The sequence below is a fragment of the Gallus gallus genome, chromosome 3 (assembly GCF_016699485.2).
Source record: "Gallus gallus isolate bGalGal1 chromosome 3, bGalGal1.mat.broiler.GRCg7b, whole genome shotgun sequence".
Taxonomy (NCBI): domain Eukaryota; kingdom Metazoa; phylum Chordata; class Aves; order Galliformes; family Phasianidae; genus Gallus; species Gallus gallus.
In genome coordinates, this window is record NC_052534.1 from 50,314,929 (window position 1) to 50,334,521 (window position 19,593).

The following is a 19,593-nucleotide window of genomic DNA, read 5'->3' on the forward strand; positions in this document are numbered from 1 at the left end:
TCCATTATGCCTCAGTCCAACTTGAGTATAGATTCTCTTTAACTTCTGTGCTAGGGGAGTGAGGTAAGGAAAAATATTTCTTGTTTTTATAGCTTACATAAGTCATGAATTTTTTATTTTGTCTTCTCCCCAGTTCTGAAATAGTTTGGTGCTCTACATGCTTAACCGTGCTGAATTATAGAGCCACAGAATTACCAAGGTTGGAAAACACCTCCAAGATCATCCAGTCTAACTGTCTACCTGTCACCAATATTTCCCCACTAAACCACATCCCTTAGTACCACACCTACACGTTTCTTGAACACCTCCAGGGATAACAACTCAGTCACCTCCCTGGGCAGCCTGTTTCAGTGCCTGACCGCTCTCTCAGAGAAGAAACTTTTTCCTAATAAACAGCATGAAACTCCCCTGGTGCAACTTGAGGCCATTCTCTCTTGTCCTATTGCTTGTTATCCAAGAGAAGAGGCTGGCCCCCACTTCACCATAACCTTCTGTCAGCGAGTTGTAGAGAGTAATAAGGTCACCTCTGAGCCTCCACTTCCCCCGACTTAACAACCCCAGTTCCCTCAGCTGCTTCTCATAAGACTTGTGCTCCAGACCCCCCTTTGTTGCCCTTCTCTGGACATGCTCCAGGGCCTCAATGTCTTTCTTGTAGTGAGGTGTTCAAAATTGAACACAGTACTCAAGCTGCAGCCTGACCAGAGCTGAGTACAGGAGGATGATCATCTCTCCTGCAGACAGCAGTATTTCTGATAAAAACCAGGATACCATTGGCCTCCCTGGCTACCTGGGCATGCTGCTGGCTCATGTTCAGCCAAGCATCGAACAGTACCCCCAGGTCTATTTCTTCCACAGTCTTCCAGACATTTTGCCCCAAGCCTGTAACATTGCTTGGTGTTGTTGTGGCCAAAGTACAGAACTCAACACTCTATCTTGTTGAACTTCATCCCATCTCCCAACTTGGTGTCATCTGCTAACTAACTGAGGGTGCACTCAATCCCCTTGTCCAGACAGTCAATAAAGATATTAAACAGGACCCCAATACCGATGCCTGAGGAATACCACTCATGACCTGTTGCAAGCTGGATTTAACTCCATTCACCACCATTCTCTTATCCCTGCCCTCCACTCACAAGGACAAGTACAAATAGCACTCGAAGGTGCAAAGAAACATCACGCTTAGAAAGGCATTAATGATACTCTCAGGTGGACCTGGAGAGTGAACAGTGCAAAGCTACAAAGGAAGGACAGCTACAAGGAATACGAACAATCACAACAGCAGCTCTTGTGTCACTGAGAGCCTCTAGAACATAAGAGCAAGGACTAAGATTTCATGAAGGCTGTAATATCATCACCTTGACACACAATGTGCTGTAAGGCTTGCTGACCTAATCTGCCTCTTCTGGAGACTACATCATTGGTTGCACTGTGGCATGCACAGCTTTGTGCCAGTCCCAGAGTTAGAAGATGGTCCCTGGCTGTAGGGACCACAGGATTGTGGATGGGGTCTCTGACACACAGCTGTTAGACTGCAGTATATGCAGCAGCCCAGCAGCTGCCCTGAAAAATACTTCAGAACTCCCAGAAGCTGCCTGAGAAGGTTTGCAGAGGTGGAGATAATTCACAGTTTCGTATCAACCTCACAGATCTATGTCAGCATATCAGAGAACAAATAACCGATCTAAATACTAGCCTGTGTCCTAGGAGGAAAGACTGGGTTAGTTACAAGGAAAACTTAAAAACGAGAAATGCAGATGTGAACTGTTTTAAACATTAAACAGTGCTGTATGTATGGGTATATTTTAGATAAACCATTCTCAAGACTGTCAGCTTGGTGTGTGATGAAATGGCATGCAAATACAATTTCTACCACATCTGTTGAGACTGTTGAACAATGAACAAATCAAAAGGCTTTTTGGTATGATGCAGAACTCGGGAGATGTGATCCTGTGAGTCAACAGCTGTTTGTGCAGCTGGCCTTGACAGTAAGGATGTGGTTTACACAATCATGGAACTCCCTTTGAGGAATGAGGGCTCCTAGGAAGAGCTAGGATCTGCCTGTAGGGAGGCAAAGGCCTATATGTTTACCAGTCTGTGAGGAGAGTTTTGAAATGGGAACAACAGGTGAGAGCAGCTGACCAACAGCCAAGTGAGGAATTGCAGTCAACAAGCAAAGTATGTGAGACAATGTGAACAGGTACAAAACAGAGCAGAAGCAAACCCATCCCAAGTGTATGCATGTGAACAAGTAACTTCTGACAGGACAGCATGATGAAGGAAGTTCTCATCCCTTTCTGGAAAATCCGTATGGCAAGATACCTCTCTGAAGCGCTGCCTACTGGCTCTCATGGTATAGGGAGGACATAGGAAGAATTACAGGTTTCCATGTTGTTGAAGGACTATGAATTCTCTGGGAATGTAAGAGCATAATATGATAGTTCATATGGCTATATAGCTGCAATGGATAGCTGCAGGCTTTTTGGGAAAGACAGGCTGCTATGGTGAGGTGGGAAGTTGCCCTTTACGAGAGAGAAAATGGCAGGAATACACGTAGCTCTGCATAGGGGTAGATGGGTAGATGAGAAGCTGGCTGTGAGCTGATCAAGATTAGTAGACAAAGGTGTTTAAAGGTCCAATTAAGACAGGCAGTCTGCAAGACATCACACTTATGAACCAGGAATGACTGATCAAAGATGTAAAGGTTCAGGGCAGTCTTGGCTGCAGTAACTGTGAAATGGTGGAGTTCAGGATGCACAGAGAAAGGTATTTGCAAATAGCAAAATCACAGTCCTATACTTCAGAAGAGCAGATTTATGATTGTTCAGGGACCTGCGTGGAAGAATCACATGCAATACGGTTCTGGAGAAAAGAGGGATCCAGGAGAACTGGATGATTTTCAAGGATCACCTCCTCCAATGTCAAAGATGACCCAACTTGCTATGGAGGATGGCAGACAAAAGGCAGTAGGTGTCCTGCATGAATGAACAAGTTCCTCTTGATTAAAAATAAAAATAAATAAATAAAGTGCCCAAGAAGTGAAAGAAGGGCCACATGACCCAGGGCCACATGACCTCCAGAGGTTCCTTTCCACATCAGCCAATCTGTGATACCCATGATTCTATATCTTTCTGCAGTCCATTCTGCAGTGCTCATGAAGCAGTGTGGCATTTAAAGGACACATGAAACTTTTTCCTACAGTTTCAGTTACCTCTCTCAGGAGATGCATTTGCTGAGTGCAAGAATTTCTGCAATCTCCTTAACCTTCAGAAAATATTAGCTTATGGTATGCACTGCCAGTACCGCTCCAGAAACAGCATGTTTAAATGTTGCCTCCTTTGCTAGGTCAGAAGGAATTCATTGGAAAGTGTATATTTAAACGGTATTACTATGACACAAAAGGTGATGTGGATGTGTGCGCAGTTGGAGGCTAGAAGTGCAAGATCAGAACACCAGGAAGGAAAATGCTTTGAATGGCTGGGCATGATTTAAACAGCAGGAATGATAGTATTGCCTGCAGTAGTAGTTTGATCACACACAACAGTGAGGTACAGTACTTCATTTCCTTTTTTCTCATGCCTTTTTCCTCAAAGTTTAGTGATTTGTATGTTTTCAGACAGATGTTGTTGGATTCACTGCATCACCAATTAAGCAATAGGAATCTGGCCTTTCAGTTTTTTGAAGGGAAGGCTAAGGATCGGATTCAATTCTTTAGTTGGCATAGGATATTTTTCCACTGAAGTCAGTGTTGCTGCTTCAGTTTACAGCTTGTGTGCTACAGAATGGATAGAGTACAGGAGAATGTGGGGAAAAAGGCATTACTTGGTAATACCTATTAGAGAGTTGAGAAGTACAGTCTAGAAACTTTCTTCATTGTAGTGAAACTGAACTCCTCTTGGATCTACTGTTGAATATGAGCTGCACATCTTCTGAAGGATCTTAGAGAGATTCTTGGGTCCACAGAAGAACACTCCAATACTATTGCTGTAATCACAATAACAAGAACAACAAAAAACATAAAAGCAGTAAAATGGAAAAACTGCAACTTTTGACAGCCTCGAGCTTTGTATCTTTGTATCAGTTGAAATGACTCTTTTGAAATGACTTTTTGAGAAACACACTTGAAAAAATTTTGTTACCATCACAAAGTACTACAGTATAATTATTGTAACCTTGCAGTGTTTATCATGTCATATTGCTTTATTTATTTGGATTGCTGCATTAGAGGTCACAAATTATTTTAATGGTTCTTTGGTTTTGATTGTCGTACTCTTTTTATTCAGAAAAGCAAACATCTGTTTGGGCTAAAAATTTAGAATGTTTTTTCTCCAGATGAGTTAATACTCTCTTTCCCTAAAAATGCCTAAATCTCTGAGTCACTCTTTTGCTGTTGTTGTGTGTTTGGTTGGTTTGGTATTTCTGTTTTGTTTCTTTGAAGTTTTTTTTTTTTTTAATTTATTTTAATACTTTTCTGTCTGTGGACAATTTTTTAAGTGGCAGATTTAAAACAAAGTTGTAAACAGTTCTCATTAAACAACACGAACTTGATTAATGTAACAAACAGTTTTGTTGATAAGTGCACAAGTGTGTTACAAAGAACTGGAAACATGATTCCTTGCTGGAGACTGCTTTAAAAACTGGCTTATAAGTACACAGAACATACTTTTTTGAAACATATGTATGTATAACATATATATAACACAGGTATACACACATGATGTTCTTCTGGGGGAAGCTGAATCTACTTAAATACCATGTAAGTGACAAGCGATTGTGATTTTCAAAAGGTTTTGCTCTATTAAAGGAGTGACTATAGATCGGATTTTTGTGCCAAAGCCATAGTCCTCAAAAGTAGTGCCCATATAGCTCCAGTTCTCGACTGTATTAGGTTCAACTTGGAGTGGTATACTCCTGCTAATCTGCAAAAGACACTGTTGTACAATGGGAAACTTGGTAGACTTAGATGTACGGACTCAAAATGTAGTTGGTTCATACAAGCTAATTGTTCTATCACACAGTAGAAACTCTTGAACCTTCTGTAACTCAGAGCAAGGAAAGGTAGGATATTTCTTGTGATTCAGTGTACACAAGGAGGGCAGTGTTTTCTTTAAGAGGTCAAAATTGACAAGTAACGCATACATCTATGTTCAGAAGCAAATACAGAGTTTTCTACCACTTAGCACTGGCTTTCTAAGGAAATATCACAAGATCCAGTGTGGAAAGTTAATACCCATCTCCTTCCCTGAGCAACAGAAAAACAGACTTTTCTCAGCTGTACTTTAAAAAGTAACAGAATGAATGTGTTTCAACTATAACTTTAAAAGCTCTGTTTTTACAGCAGAACCCGTATAAAAGGTCTTTCAAAAATCATGTTTCCTACCCTTGGCCTCTTTCTATTTTTAATCTTTCCTTATTTCCTGATTGTATTTATTTTGACCTCTATCAAATAGTTTCTCTATTACTGTTATTTTTGCAATTTTATGGTATTCTTGTAGCTTACTGTATTCTCTTTGATCTCCTCCCTTTCAGCTTTTTCTTGAGTCTTTTTCATCTTTAAAAAAAGTTTTCTTTCTTCTTTTTCTTTTTGTATCTCTGTCTCTCAAGTGCAAGCCTTTATTTTCCTTTAGCAGGTAAATGTTTGGAAATCATAAAGAGTCCCAGGGATTCTGGAATCTTCTACCACTGAACGCAAAATATTTCAAATTCTTGCTTCAAAGGCTTTCAGGAACAAAGAAGCTTTTCTCAGGCCACTAGTGAATCCACCAAGTTCAAATGAACTGTCTTTGCCAGCAGAGATGAACTAATAACAGAACAGCATAGTCTTGCAAGAGTAGCCAAATATGTTCAGTGAACAAACATATCCTTGACATCATAAGAAAAAAATCACAGTTTATCTCTTTAATAACCATCTTCAAGGGAAATTAATGCTACTTTGTCCTTTGTGCAGAACAGTAATTGGATTGTGTGTTTCAATTATATCTGGACAAAGGCCAGGATATTGAAATACTTCTAAATATTAGATTTTCTTGTCCAAAAATTAGATTTTATTGGCATTCTCTTTCCGAGATTTCTTCATTAAAAGCTTCATTAAGCATAAATCTTCTTTCCACACAGCAAAAAAACTAAATTATTTTAAAAGGGTCATTTAGAAAGGTTTACTCTCCCCTCCTCCCACTGTTTATGCTGAGAGACGAGTTACCTAACAAGGTTAGAAGCCAACCTGACTTACCTAGGATGGTTTTCAGCTAGCTGCTTGAACTCACTGTCCCAGTTTGGCCGTCCATAGAAGGTCTTCTGTCTCAAACCAGTAATTACATCCATCTTCTCATCATAATGCAGGGCTATGTGAGTAGCCTAAAGGCAAATTTACATGGCAATAATTTTAAAATCAACAACATATACTCAAAGTAATAAGAGAAAGCAATAACACTGCTTCTCAGTGAAAGAAAGAAGTATTAATAAAGAGAATAAAACTGTGTAATTATCAAAAGACAATGAGGAGAGAGGGGAGGATAGTAGTGTAGAAGTACAAAAGAAGTCTAATAAGCACTTCAAAAAGTGCCTGTGACCTCAAAGGAATTCAGCTTCTTGAGACTAAATGTCTGATATGAGTAGGGATCAAATACCTGATTTTAATGCCTGGACCTAATTTGATCTGAGAAGTAGCCACTGAAAAGCACTGCTCTCCCCCCACAGCCCTTGGGCGCTCCAGGAACATGAACAGCAGCAGTGTAGGTGGGCAAGCAGCACAACTTTAAGATTTCTTCTGAATCACATAAGGAGCAGTACAGGATAATAAGGCAGTGCTGACAGGACAAAAGGGTGTGAAGGGAAGAAGGTACTTGATGGAGCACATGAGTGAAGAGACTCAGCCGTCCCAGCAAGAATAGTTGCCTGCCTAATTGACTTATGGCCTAATATTTGCTAAAGGAGGAGGTGAAATGTTGACAACTGGAAGGTGAAAACAGATTTGTGCTTTATTAAGTTCATGAATAGCTTCTTTCAAAACTAGTTTTAAGTAATACCCTGTGATATTGCTAATTCAGACTTATATGACTGTCTATACTCTACAATAAGAGATTTTTCTGAATACAGTTTTATGTACATACCTCATTCCTTGACAGAAACCCTAATTTTTATTATCTACTAGGCAGTCCTTACATTCAGTAGAGACAGCAAGAAATAAAATAGTAGAGCAAAGAGTTACCTTGAGAATTTTTGACAGGTGCCTAACTTTGATCACAGTGTGATCTGAGTTTGGTTTAAAAAAGAAGAATCACAGAGAGAAGATCAATTTGTTTAGGTCTAGGTAAGGACTAAATAAGTTGAATTAAAGCTACCTACTCTAAAGATTAAGTGCCACTAGGTAAGATGATCCAATGAAATTACAGGATGGTAAATTTAAGGTCAATCAGAGAAAATATCTTCTCAAACAGTATGAATTGGTCAATAGTTTTTTTGCTAAAAATGTTTCAAATGCAGCAGGGTTCAAAATTGTGCTGGATGCATACACGAACAACAAAACATAGAATATAGTAAATAATAATAATAATAAAATTATCTGATGTTTTATAGTTCAGTGCAAAAAAAAAAAAAATAATAATGCTAGAATCTGTTTAAAGAAAGTTGCAAAGACATATGGACAAAATGTCCTTTCACAAGATTCCAGAGGCTCTCTGCACTTTTGTTTTTTGGAACACCTGCTAGTCAGGGCTACACAAGATGAGATACTGGACTGGAGGGATCACCAGCTTGTTTTCTCTGTTCCTGTTTTTCTAAATGTGAGAGGGAAACAGACAGCCTGGTGTCTTTATATTTACAGTTCTTTGTCTCTCTGCTTCATCCATCATTCATTCAGCTGTTCCTGTTCCTTATGTTACCATACTGAAAAAGCAAGGTACATTAATTCAGACTCATAAGAGTTTCATTATTACCTGATTTTCGTCCCAGCCAGTAAGAAATATGTGATAACTTAGGAAATCATTTTTCCCTTTTTCAACCATTTTTGTTTCCAAAAGGAACAGAAGATCAGCAAACCACTCAAATGTGGATGGATCTCGACAGATCCAGTAAAAATAAACCTGACAGACAAAAATAAAGAGATTTAGAAGGACAAAAACTTTCAATGAAACTTCCTAATGATTAGTACAAGTCATTAAACACATTGTGTACAACTCTCCACTATGAATTGAAACATAATCACACATCGTTTCAGCGATGTAGAGGTTCTATCATTTACAAAATTTTATTTTCATCTTCAAGATTGAGTATTCATGTGTCAGTGAAGATAGGCAGTGTACAAGTTTCCTATTATCCCCTGCCAGTACTTCTTAATTTAACATAGAATACCTAGTCCTGCATTTCTTGCAAATAACTTGATTATCCTGTGGAACTTTGTATTGATTTTCAGTTATAATGAAAAGGGAATTTCAATTTCATTCAGCACTGAAGCAAGGAATTCTTGTTTCTCAAGATCTTATGCCATAGGTTAACAGCAGATGTAGTCAAAAGGTATTAGTTATGCACTTCAAGTCAAATACTCTGTATAAAAAAGTCTAGAGAACATACCTAGTTGTTTTTTAAAAGCATGTCTGGTTTAAGTTGCAGCTTATAACTTCTAGAAAAACAGTAAACTGTAATTCTAAAGTTGCCAAGGAGGCCTAACAAACTACTGTCCCATGCTGTAGTTTTGTATCGCTTAAAGACCTCATCTCTGTGAAAAATTTACACAGTTTTTCTCATCCATACTTCTCTAACTTCATCTTCCACATGGTGGATATTTTTTTAACTTTGTATGTTGGAATGGAGAATCTATTATTAAAGCTTTGTTCCCCAGGCAGAAATTAGAAGCTGGAATCCAGTTGTCCTATAATCTTCTCTATGGCAAACCAAACATTCCTGGGATCTGCTACTAGGAGGCTAATTTTTCCACTCCTTAATAATTTCTGTGGCTTTTTTTTTTTTTTTCTGTATATTCCTTTTTTGCACAAACAGTCACAAACAAAGCAGAGTGTTTCTTGTTTACTGGGAACCTGACATAGGGAAATGCTTGCATAGGAAATCATATCTTTCAAATCAGATGATCAGCTGCTGATCATATGACGATGAGTCTTTCTATTTCAAGAGTCCTTGCCATGGCATCTTCAGCTGGATCAGATGAGACTCCCCCAAACCCTTATTCTGCCCAGTGCTTATATCCAAGTGGTCCAGAGACATCTATGATCTCTCCAGAAAATGCGTGATCTATTGTGGTCAATTATCTTAACTGCATGTAAAGTATCTTTTAATTAATTGACAATGTATGGTGTCTGGAGTCTGCTAGGCACTACTGTGATCTCAGATGCACCACAGTTATAAGAAAAAATTGATTATCATTCTTATTACTCAAGTTCTATAGCTCTTGCCATACAATCCGTCATTCTTTTTATTTGATCAGAGGATACCAGACATAAAAACATCCAGTATCCTAAGCACAGATTCACATAGGGAAAACCATCTGGAAGTAATGTAAGTACACCCATTCAAGAGTCTTCTGCATATATCTCCAAGGTTATTTTGTCCTTCTAAGAAATCTGAGGTCCAATCTTGTGAAAAAAAACATGGTTTGAATATACTTACTGGAGAATTTGTGAAGCCTAACTTCAAGACCTAAAAGTTCTTCCCTGTCATGTACACCTTCATTATGTGCTTAAGGACATGCAGCTAATGTAAATTTTCCCTTTGGGGAAATGGATGCTTCTCCATCTGGAGGCTGAGCAGCAAGACTGAATGTAAGATGCTGTTTGTGTCTTTGTTATCATGGCAAAAGGAAAAGGCAAAAACAACATGGAAAATTGCTAAACAAGGATATGTAGCGTAGAGAAATTTAGAAAGTAGGATCAGTGTTGGAAAAAGATCTTGTTTTCCCGTTCGTTTATTTGCTAAGGACACAGTGACTGACTACCGTCAGTCATCTCATCGGCTCATAGAAAATGAGTCTCTGTGGGCAATGTAATTTTGAGTGTAATTATTTAAATAGTGCCTCCAAAGGGATACTTCACATGAGGGAAGCTTAAAAATACACTATTCCAGATGATAAAGGAATGACATGGAGGTCAGCTATAAAACTATAATGAAGGGATGGTTGACTCTATTTTTATTGTAACCATGATCTTATATATTGTTGCAAAATCCCTTAACTTCCTTCTACTCCTCTCCATTTGTGCTCACCGAGCTCCTCTGCCCTTTATTATACCTCAGTATAAAAGGTAATCTTTAAGGTCTGTCCTCAAGGAAATCACTCTGGAGAGCTCTGATAATTTGAAAATTGTAGCCCATTTCCATAGGATCAGTGAGATAAAGATTCATATTAGAGGCTCCTGAAGTGCAAAAATTGGAGAAGAAACCAGAAAGCTATGAGATCTCCCAGAATTTTCATATACCAAATTGCCAGACTTTTGGTAAGGTGCTGAAAGAAAAATGTGTTAAAACTATGCTCTGCTGGAGATTTGGTGAAAGAGAATAACAGTGATTTGAGATATTTCTTAGATCTGAATATGCTATAAGAGTCCATTTGTCGTTTCTGTAGGAAATATAAATGAAGTACGAACCTAGGAGGAAAAGATACAGCATTCAGGGTTAAACAGGGTATCTACAGTCCAGAAATAGGATTGTCTTCAGAACTTTAGTACGAATCATCTTGATTGTTGCTTTTTCCCATTCTATTTCAATGTTTTACTTAAAAAATTGCTTTGCAGAGGGATTGCTGCTGATTTACAGTGGCATAGGCTAGGATGAAAAAGCAAGCCTGCTGACTTCATAGCGTTTTGTTTTTGTGACTAATAACAGTGTTATTTAAATTAGCAGGAATATATAATTTATAGCCTTAACATTTATTTAGTTTTTTATGTTCAAATCCTAAAGTCCCTGCTTGTCTGACATCCTTAGCATCTTGAAAATGAGGCCACTGAATGCTGTCAGTCTGTATCACAGTGTGGCTGTTGATTTGTAGTGAGAAATGTCTTCCCCCAGCCTCTACTTGATCATCTCATTTCTAAAGTATTTTTAGCAGTTCATTCTAAGGAAATATGCACGTGGTACTTTTGTGTGAAAAGGAGGCACATGCTCCTAAAGGAATCATGAATTGTGTTCAGGGTAGCAACTGGGAGCACGTAGGCAGAGCTGGGCCCCAAGCACATCCAGGGAATGAGGAAGAAAAGCTAGCTGATGAGCTGAGGAAACATGGTCCTGAAAATGGAGAACTATTTTCAAGAATAAACTATGGAGCCTGAAGGAGTGATTTTAGCTAGTTTCAGGCCTAGCTGTCACCGTAGCAGCCAGTTCGACTGAACTAGGTCAAGCTGCCTCTAGCACAGTCCCCTTGAGAAAGGATATCACTTTCTGAAGCTGCAGAAATTCCTTAAATTCATTACTGGTGCTGTTCTGCTGAAGCTGTATCCATTGCACTGCCTCTAATGTTTTCATGTTAGCAGTAGAGAGCATTATTTAATGAAAAAAGATTGTCACTCTGAGAAGTATTTTTGACCATGATTATAATCTTAGAAAGAGAAGAGACAGTGAATTAGGCTGGCCTATGGATAAAAGGTCTTCTCTCATCTTAGATCAATAAGGACTTCTAGTACAATAAGCTAAAATAAATTCTGTTTATGAAGGAGTCTTCCTTTCTTTGCACCAAGTACCCATGGCAAAGCACAGCATATAACATGTATAATTAAAATACAATAAACACACAATAAAATTCATCCACATTAAAATTGTAGAATAAAGCTAGCATCAGTGCATTTCTATAATTAAACAATTATTCTGAATCTAGTATTTTTTTATTGCAAGCCCAATAATATTAACTGACTGTGCATTTATTTAGAACCCTTAAAAATCTGCTTCAGATTTATGTTTCATTAGTCTCGTGGAGACTATCCCCATCAACTACATTCATCAGCTTGATGGCTTACCCAAGTAAACTGTCTTAAATTTTCCAAGTGCTCTTTTCACAAATTGAGTTAGATGCAGTATTGCTATTAATCAAATCTGTAATGCAGGGGCTTGAATTGTTGCTTATTCCTACAGTACTCTACTCTCTTGCAATATGTACATATTTATCATTCATTTTCCCCTATTCTGAATTTTGTACAACAGACAAGAGCTCTCATACTTCTTTCCTGTAAGGTGAAAGAAAATACTTTGTAAATCTTCTACAATGCAGAAAGTCATTAGTAATTACCTGTTGATGATCATCTGTCTGTTTCCCTCTGCTGCGAAGACAGAAGGGAGCTGTGACTCTGAGTTAAGCCATCTTTTCACCAGTGAGGTGTAAAAGCCGATGAGGCTAGGGCCGCCCAAAGGGGCACCCTCATCTCTGGCTCTTGCTGCTGCCCCTTAGACATAAGACACTCAACTGCAAAACCCTCCTGCACCTGCAGCTGGACACCTCCCCGCAAAACCTCCCCTGCTCCTGAATATGCCATACTGAGCATGGGCTGTAGCAAACAAAAAAATTCAGAGATCTCACTCAGCCAGGTAAATTAATCCAGAGAGCCACTACAGCTAAAGCACAGCAGTGCCAGCAGAGGCGTCTACAATATGGCACAGGACTTGGAATTACAGTGGCAACCTGTGGCCTTTTACATAAATATAGGACAAGGCTCAAATTCATACCCCTAAATTTGAAGCAAGAGATCTAAACTGCTCAAAGATATCTCAGGTTGCATTTGACAGCTAAGATAGGCCAGCTTTTCAGGCCTTTAATCCAAAATGTTTTGTTGAGAAACCTGTGGTCTGGGGTGGACCTCAAAGGTTACCTCAGACAGGGATGGAAGTTCTAAAGCAAATGGAAGAGGTTAAGTAGTTGGACAGTTGTTGAACTTACTGCCAAAATATGCTGTGGCTGCCAAAGATCTACATGGGTTTAAAAAGCAATTAGACGAGGTCATGTAAGAAAAATCTATTAAGGGTTATTAAACAGAACAAGCCAACTCTTGTATCAAGACATTACTGAACTTGCTCAAAGGCAGAAGAGTGTGCATTAAATATATCATATTGCTATATGATTTTTCTGTCTGATGTCTCTCATGATTTTTCTCATGATGTTCATAGACAGACAATATTGAATAAAGGATATTGGACTAGGTGGGTCTTTGGTGAGACTCTTTGTAATGTCTTTATTTTCAGTAAGAGAGGAAGTGCGTATTTGCTAACAACTGCATCTGATGAATCAGTACAATTTTATTGATTTCAACAGCAACTGATCCAAAAAACATATCAGTAATATGAAGAAAAGATCATTTTGTGCATAACCAAAGCCAGAAGAAGCTTTTTAGCAGTAGTTCCCTTCTTAATCACAAAAAAAAAAAAAAAAAAAAAAGATGGAGAAAAGAAGGCTTTAAGGCTATTTAATTGTGAAGAATCAATTAGATAAATGTGCAGTCCTTTCAGTTTGCTGTTTTTTTTTGTTGTTGTTGTTGTTGTTTTGTTTTTAATTATACAGCTGCAGACATTATGGAAGCTATGAGCATTTATAACTCAACCGTATGTAGGCAACACTAAGAAATATTAGTTCAATAAGCGTAATGATAGCTGTACTCAAATCAAAACTAAATTGTTAAAAAAAGAAAAACTTCTTATTTATTTCCTTAATAGACATTTCTATGGTACTCGGTAGAAAGAGAGTGCTGAATACTTTGTGGAAGATTAAATTATTTGTAATTATATCACAAGTGGAATGTCTTAACCAATAGGGGAAAAAATGTGGAGCTACCATGAGATTAATTGCTCTCACTAGGATGACTGCTTACTTTTTTAAGCAGTGCTGTGAACTTCCCCCGTACCTTTCATCTAGGCTTTCAAAATACAAACATCAATGTAGCTAAGCCTCATAACACCTCTGAAAAATAAGCATCACTATTCCCACTGCACCAATAAGGAAACCAAGATATAGATAAAGGACATATAGAAATCATTATACTTTTGTATTTCACATGAATTCAAGAAAACCAAACTCTATAGCAGAAAGCTGTGGAAGAATGCACTATGAGTTTTTCCTTGTAGGCACACTTACCCATGATTCTCTTGCAGCTATACATCCTGAGGTATACTATATACTCAGTGTGTAGTTAAATTCACATCTTTTCCCCTTAAGATAACAACAGCGATGATAATAATAATATTTTTACATGCATGCATATACAATATATATATATATAATACACTTATATAGCATGTATATGCTCACAGATAGCCCTCCTTCCAGTAGAAATGATCGTTCTGATACAACGTGAACGTTCGCAAGTACACTTCTTTTTACATCTAGCTCATATTTTTGTTTTTATTTCCCTCATTTCCTGCCTTTCTCAGTGCTTTTTCTGCCTCAAAGATCCCCCCTGGCAATTTGAACCTGTCCTCAGCTCCTCAGTTACTAAAATCCCAGATGCTTTTGCAGTGGCAGCTTGTCATTAAGAAGCCAGTTTTAACACTTTTTCATTTAAAAAGATCAGCCCCTTGGTCCTGCAATCAGCTCCATATGTACTGACCCTCTTGGATATCTGTCCTTAAATGTGTGTTGCTGAACAATCTCTGATTCAGCTTTTATGTTGGAAAACCAACTAAAGGAAGCTGAAAGAATAGGTCTGCAAGCCATGATGGATAGAGGAGAATATGCTTAAAGCTTTTTTTTTTTTTTTTTTTGCTCTATTATCTTCTTATCCCTCACCCTGCCTCACCGAGTATCTCTCCTTCACCTGTCCTCTCCCAGTAGTGCCTCATCCATCCTTAGCAGAAGATGTATAACAGGTGAGTACATCAAGAGTATGTCAGCTTAATTGGTGCCATCCATTCCTTACAGCCTCCAGTATATTTTTTTCAAGAAAATAATTAAAGTGGTTTGCAGGCACTAATATGCATCTTGATATACGCATCTAATTCAGAGCTTAAATGTCTTTTTTTATTCCTTCAGATCTGCAGGGTGAGAAAAGCAGCTGATGGGTTCTGAAAGCTGCATTCTGGGTCAAGACTAGTATCCCAAGGGCCTGCATGAGACCTGCACCTGGGCACAGAGTGGGCGTTGCCCTCAGGGCTCTCTGAGATGACCTCGCAGGATTCATTTTGTAGGAGAGGGGACAATATTGTCTTTGAGCTCTATGTCTGCTTATGAGAGAAATTATGCATTTGTCTCCAAGTACAATTGAAAATATGATTCTTCAGCTTTTACTAAAACCAGTGCAACTTGAGCAACCTAATTCCCCAGGAAATAACAGGGAAATTGGGAAAACCAACCACAGAACAGTTCCTGAGGCAGCTGAAGAGTGAATGAGTGCATCTGAGGGCAAGATAAAGTACTTGAGTGAGTCTCCAACTCTAAATTGTCTCTGCAACCTAGCAAAATGGATTTATTTGTGGAACTTTTTAATAGAGTGATAATCTTTCCCACCTACCTTCTGCAGCACCAAGACTGTGTTAGGATTGCAGCTCTTGTACCAAATGGATTTTAAAATAGAGGCAAATGGCGTGACTCCTATCCCTGCTGCAATGCACACACTCACTCCATAGTGAAAAACATCTGTGGTTGCAGATCCATAGGGTCCATCCACGACCAGTCTACAACAACAAAACATTTAGTCAAGAATCAGCAACATATAAAGTAGCAGAAAGGTTAAAAATTTGTTGGGCTACATGTTTTGAAAACAGAACTTCTGTTAAAATAAAAGAACCCTGTGCCTAAGCTGACACATGAATAACCCATGCAAACACATTTAATTTTCATTGGGTGTCACTTAATAGCAAACCAACTATTTTTCTCTGAAACAAGAGAACAAGAACACCCATGTGGGTTTGGGGCCTGGCCATCTATTTAAGCATGCAACTGCAATTTTCCGGTTTTCTGAAATGTGATTAGTCATATAATTGCATGTCCAAATTTAGCTGTGGAATTTGCATATTTAATTACAAATTACTGAAAAACATCCTGTTTTAGAGCTTTATTTTCTGTATTGTATATATCAAAGTAAAGACAAACTGATTATATTAATTATTTTGAAAAGTTCTCCATGTGTATTAAAGAAATAAAAGAGAAAACAAGAAAAAGGTAGGCATATGCAAGGAAACTAGTATTTTCTCAGCTCTTTCAGAACAATCAGTATTTCAGAAATATATTTTTGGCAGTAATACTGTACATAGTATCTGACACAGAGGAGAAATTGTAAAGAAAAATATTTGTTTATATTGCTGGCCCTTATAATCAATATTACTGATGCTAAAGCATTCTTTTTGAACAACATTAGAGATTAAAAAGATCATTAAATAATCAGATTAATTCCACTACCAATGTGGAATGTAAATACATACTGTGCTTTGGAGTGCTCTGTCCAGTTTATCTTCAGATAGCGTAAGTGCTTCAGAAGACTGTTTCAGTATCTAACACCAAGCGCAGGAAAAAAAAGTATGTTTCTCCTTTCAGATTTCTGTTGTTTTGTACTGTTTTTTTTTTTTTTTTTGGCACCCATTGTCTTAAAAGTTCAGTTTTGATAGTATGAAAAAATATGCAGACATAGGAACAGTTAAGTGTTTTAACAGGAAGGGAAAGCAAAATCACCGAACAATGGTATAAACAAATATACGGACACAGTGGATCTGAAAACCAATTGTTGCTTTCCCAAAGTGTACCTGAAATCCTAGCAAACATTTTCTCTTTCATTTGTACTTGTTACATGGCTCATTTTAGTTTCTGCAAGTGTGATATAGCAAATGAAACAGCAACTCAGAGATAATTTTTGAAAATCTGGTCTCAGATAAAAACAAAATGAACTATTTTTAGAATATATCCTTAGACAAATTATTGTCCAGCCCTGTGCTTTTTATGCACTCAAAATTAGAATTAAGAGCATACATGTAAAGAATCTAAGAACTACTTTGAAATAAATGTTCTACAAAGATCAGTGTGGTCTTGGGAGCAATTCTCATTGTTAGTTGACTGGGAAGAAACAGATCTTGAAGGAATTTCAAGAGATTATTTAATCTGTCTGCATGCTATGACACAAGATCAACTATATTTAAATCATTCCTTACAAATATTTCTCTAGTCCATCTGTTTGAAAATCATCAGATGACAGAGATCCCATCATTGGTTTGAATGCATTGCTGTGCCACAGCTAATACAGAGACTCAGAGAAAGCAAGGAAAGAGAAACTAAGTTATGCAACTCATTCATTTGATCTAGAAAGGGTGCAGGAACGTAGGAAGGTAATTAAAATGTGACAAAAAATATTACGTTTTCATATGCCAAAAGAGGATTCAAAAATAGAGATATAGACTATTCCTGGATATGCTTTGGATTACCTGTACATTTAGGATAGATGTATATTTTATTTTAATCTTCCTTCATTAATTGCAATATGCATATTTTATTTTTAGAATCTTATCTTATCCTTCAGTTGCTATATATCTTCCATCTTTTGCTTGGTTTCTGCTAAATGTTATTTTTGAATATAACCACCAGTTTGGTGTTTATCTTTAGATACTGAAAGCTGTGGAAAAGACTTGTTTTTTTCTTTATTGCTAACTTAACTATTGAAATATTCTTTTTATTAGGTTGCAAGAAAGCAACTTAATGATGGCATTAGGCAGACTAACAAAATTATATTAAAAAAAATCTTTATGTATGACATTGCTGTTTATTTCAATGTTGCACTGTGGCCAGCAAAATTTGATGATGTTTTCCTCTTTCTCCCTCTTTACACTACACACGTCAATCACTGTGGGTCATTTCTGCTCCAGTTCTACTGAAACAGCAAAATTCTCTATCCAGCTGCCTTTTACAAAGGCACAGCTTTCATTTCTAATTCTTATTAACTGACATAAAGCAAGAACTATACACCACTTTCTTCTCTGCCTCCATGGTCTTGTATGCCTCTGTAGCTTGATGATGTCCATAAGCTTTTCAGAGGAATGCTCCTTAACATCCAAGTACCACTAAATTACATAAAGTAGTTTTGCCTTTTGCTATTTGGTTTTGCTAGAACTACCTCATCAAAAGCAATTTTCTGAGGTAGAAATAGCTCCTTCAGTGTTAAGTCCTAAGCATTCCACTATAATAGAAATAATCCTGTACTAGACCATTTCCTGTGCTGAAAATCCCCCCCTACAACCACAAGCTGCTAAATGGTTTGAATCCATCTCGTTTAGAGCCAGATACTTAGCAGGTGTAAGTCTGAATGGCTGTATTAACTTCAGCTGAGCCCTGCTGACTTTCAACAATGAAAAATCAACATTTTGCTTGGATTGAGATGTCACAAGATTATAGAACTTGAGTGCTGATAACCTTTATATATTAGGACAGAGACTGAGCTGAGGGTAATTCATGAAAATAAGTAAGGCTTAGGCAGAGGCTTCTGTAGCCACAAATTGTCTGAGTAACCTGAAGGGACAAATTGAGCATTTGGTTGGCAGGTGATGGGTACTGTCAGGAAGGAAGCATTCAGAAAAAGAGCTAGTAAATAGCTTTTAGTGTTGTTTTAATTCAGTTTGCAAGTATCCCTCTATCAAAATTGATATCTACAAATACAGATGGCAGAGACGTAAATAATAGTAATGTATATATGTGTGTATATATAATATATATATTGACTTGGACTTGGACTATTCTTTGGGTTTTCATGATTGCCACTGGCCTAAGTTCATGACTGGGCTTATTTGTAGGGATTTTGCTTTGTTTTTATTTTATTTATATAGCATAATGGCATATTTCTGAACTTAGGACTATGATCTAATACCATGCCATAAAGAACACACACAGAATTAATTAAAATGTTAAAAAAAATTAAATGTAAAATTAACACTTTAAAATGTATTGTTTGATATTCAAACCTTGGTAACATCCACAACTCCTTGAAAGTTTTCTCCTCTGCTCCAAAAGCCTTGAAGAGGGCTGCAGTCCAGTCCCCAGCTACCCTGATGTGAACACTGAAGAAGTCTTCCTCAGGAGCTGAGGTGAGGGTGAAGGGATGCCACTCCAGTGGTGAGATCGATGTACACTGCAGAAAGATATACTGGCCTGCTTCCATTTTAAAGCCATGTTTCTTCATGTGAAGCTCTAGGACTCCAGAGGAATGTGTTACCACCTGAAGAATAGTAAAAGGTTTTATTTAATTTTCTGTGAGAAGAATAACCATTTCCATTTAACTGCAGACGACTTATTAATCATCTGTACTTGAGCTCTAGTTAATTAAAATTGGAATGCACAGTAATTTTTAAGTATCAATAGATAATGGTCTAAACTTTATATTGTAGTGCTGTTGCTGTCCAATAATTTGAGAATGTACACACTGTAATACCTGGCAGCTCTCTTTATGAGTTGTAAGATGCACAGTAAACTCTGTAACAAATCAATGTGTTGTCAACTTTTTTCCTAGTATGGAAGCCTTTGCAAAAGCCTTTACAGGGATCTCCTGGAAAGAGTCCAGTGGAAGACAATGAAAAAAGTAAAAGGCCTGGAGCACCCCTCTTATGAGGAAAGGCTGAGCAATCTGGGTCTGTTGAGCCTTGAGAAAAGAAGACTAAGAGGTGATCTTATTAATGTTTATAAATATCTTAAGTGTGGGAGTCAAAGGG

General features: G+C 37.6%; 1 protein-coding gene across 7 annotated transcripts in view; it reads right to left on the reverse strand.

The window, feature by feature from the left end:
- NOX3 (NADPH oxidase 3) overlaps window positions 1–19,593 on the reverse strand; it is a 58,597-nt gene that overhangs the window by 10,994 nt on the left and 28,010 nt on the right. For 5 of the 7 annotated variants that reach the window (XR_210483.5, XR_006938784.1, XM_015284241.4 and 2 more), the window contains 5 exons: window positions 18,850–19,103; window positions 15,423–15,585; window positions 7,932–8,078; window positions 6,227–6,351; window positions 3,830–3,981 (listed from right to left, as the gene is read on the reverse strand). Coding sequence is in view for 5 of the 7 variants with exons in the window: in XM_015284241.4 (XP_015139727.1) it covers window positions 3,855–3,981; window positions 6,227–6,351; window positions 7,932–8,078; window positions 15,423–15,585; window positions 18,850–19,103 (816 nt within the window). In the remaining 2 variants the exon portion in view is untranslated. The remainder of the gene's footprint in view (window positions 1–3,829; window positions 3,982–6,226; window positions 6,352–7,931; window positions 8,079–15,422; window positions 15,586–18,849; window positions 19,104–19,593) is intronic. The other 2 variants (XM_046939255.1, XM_046939254.1) reach the window with 1 other exon arrangement.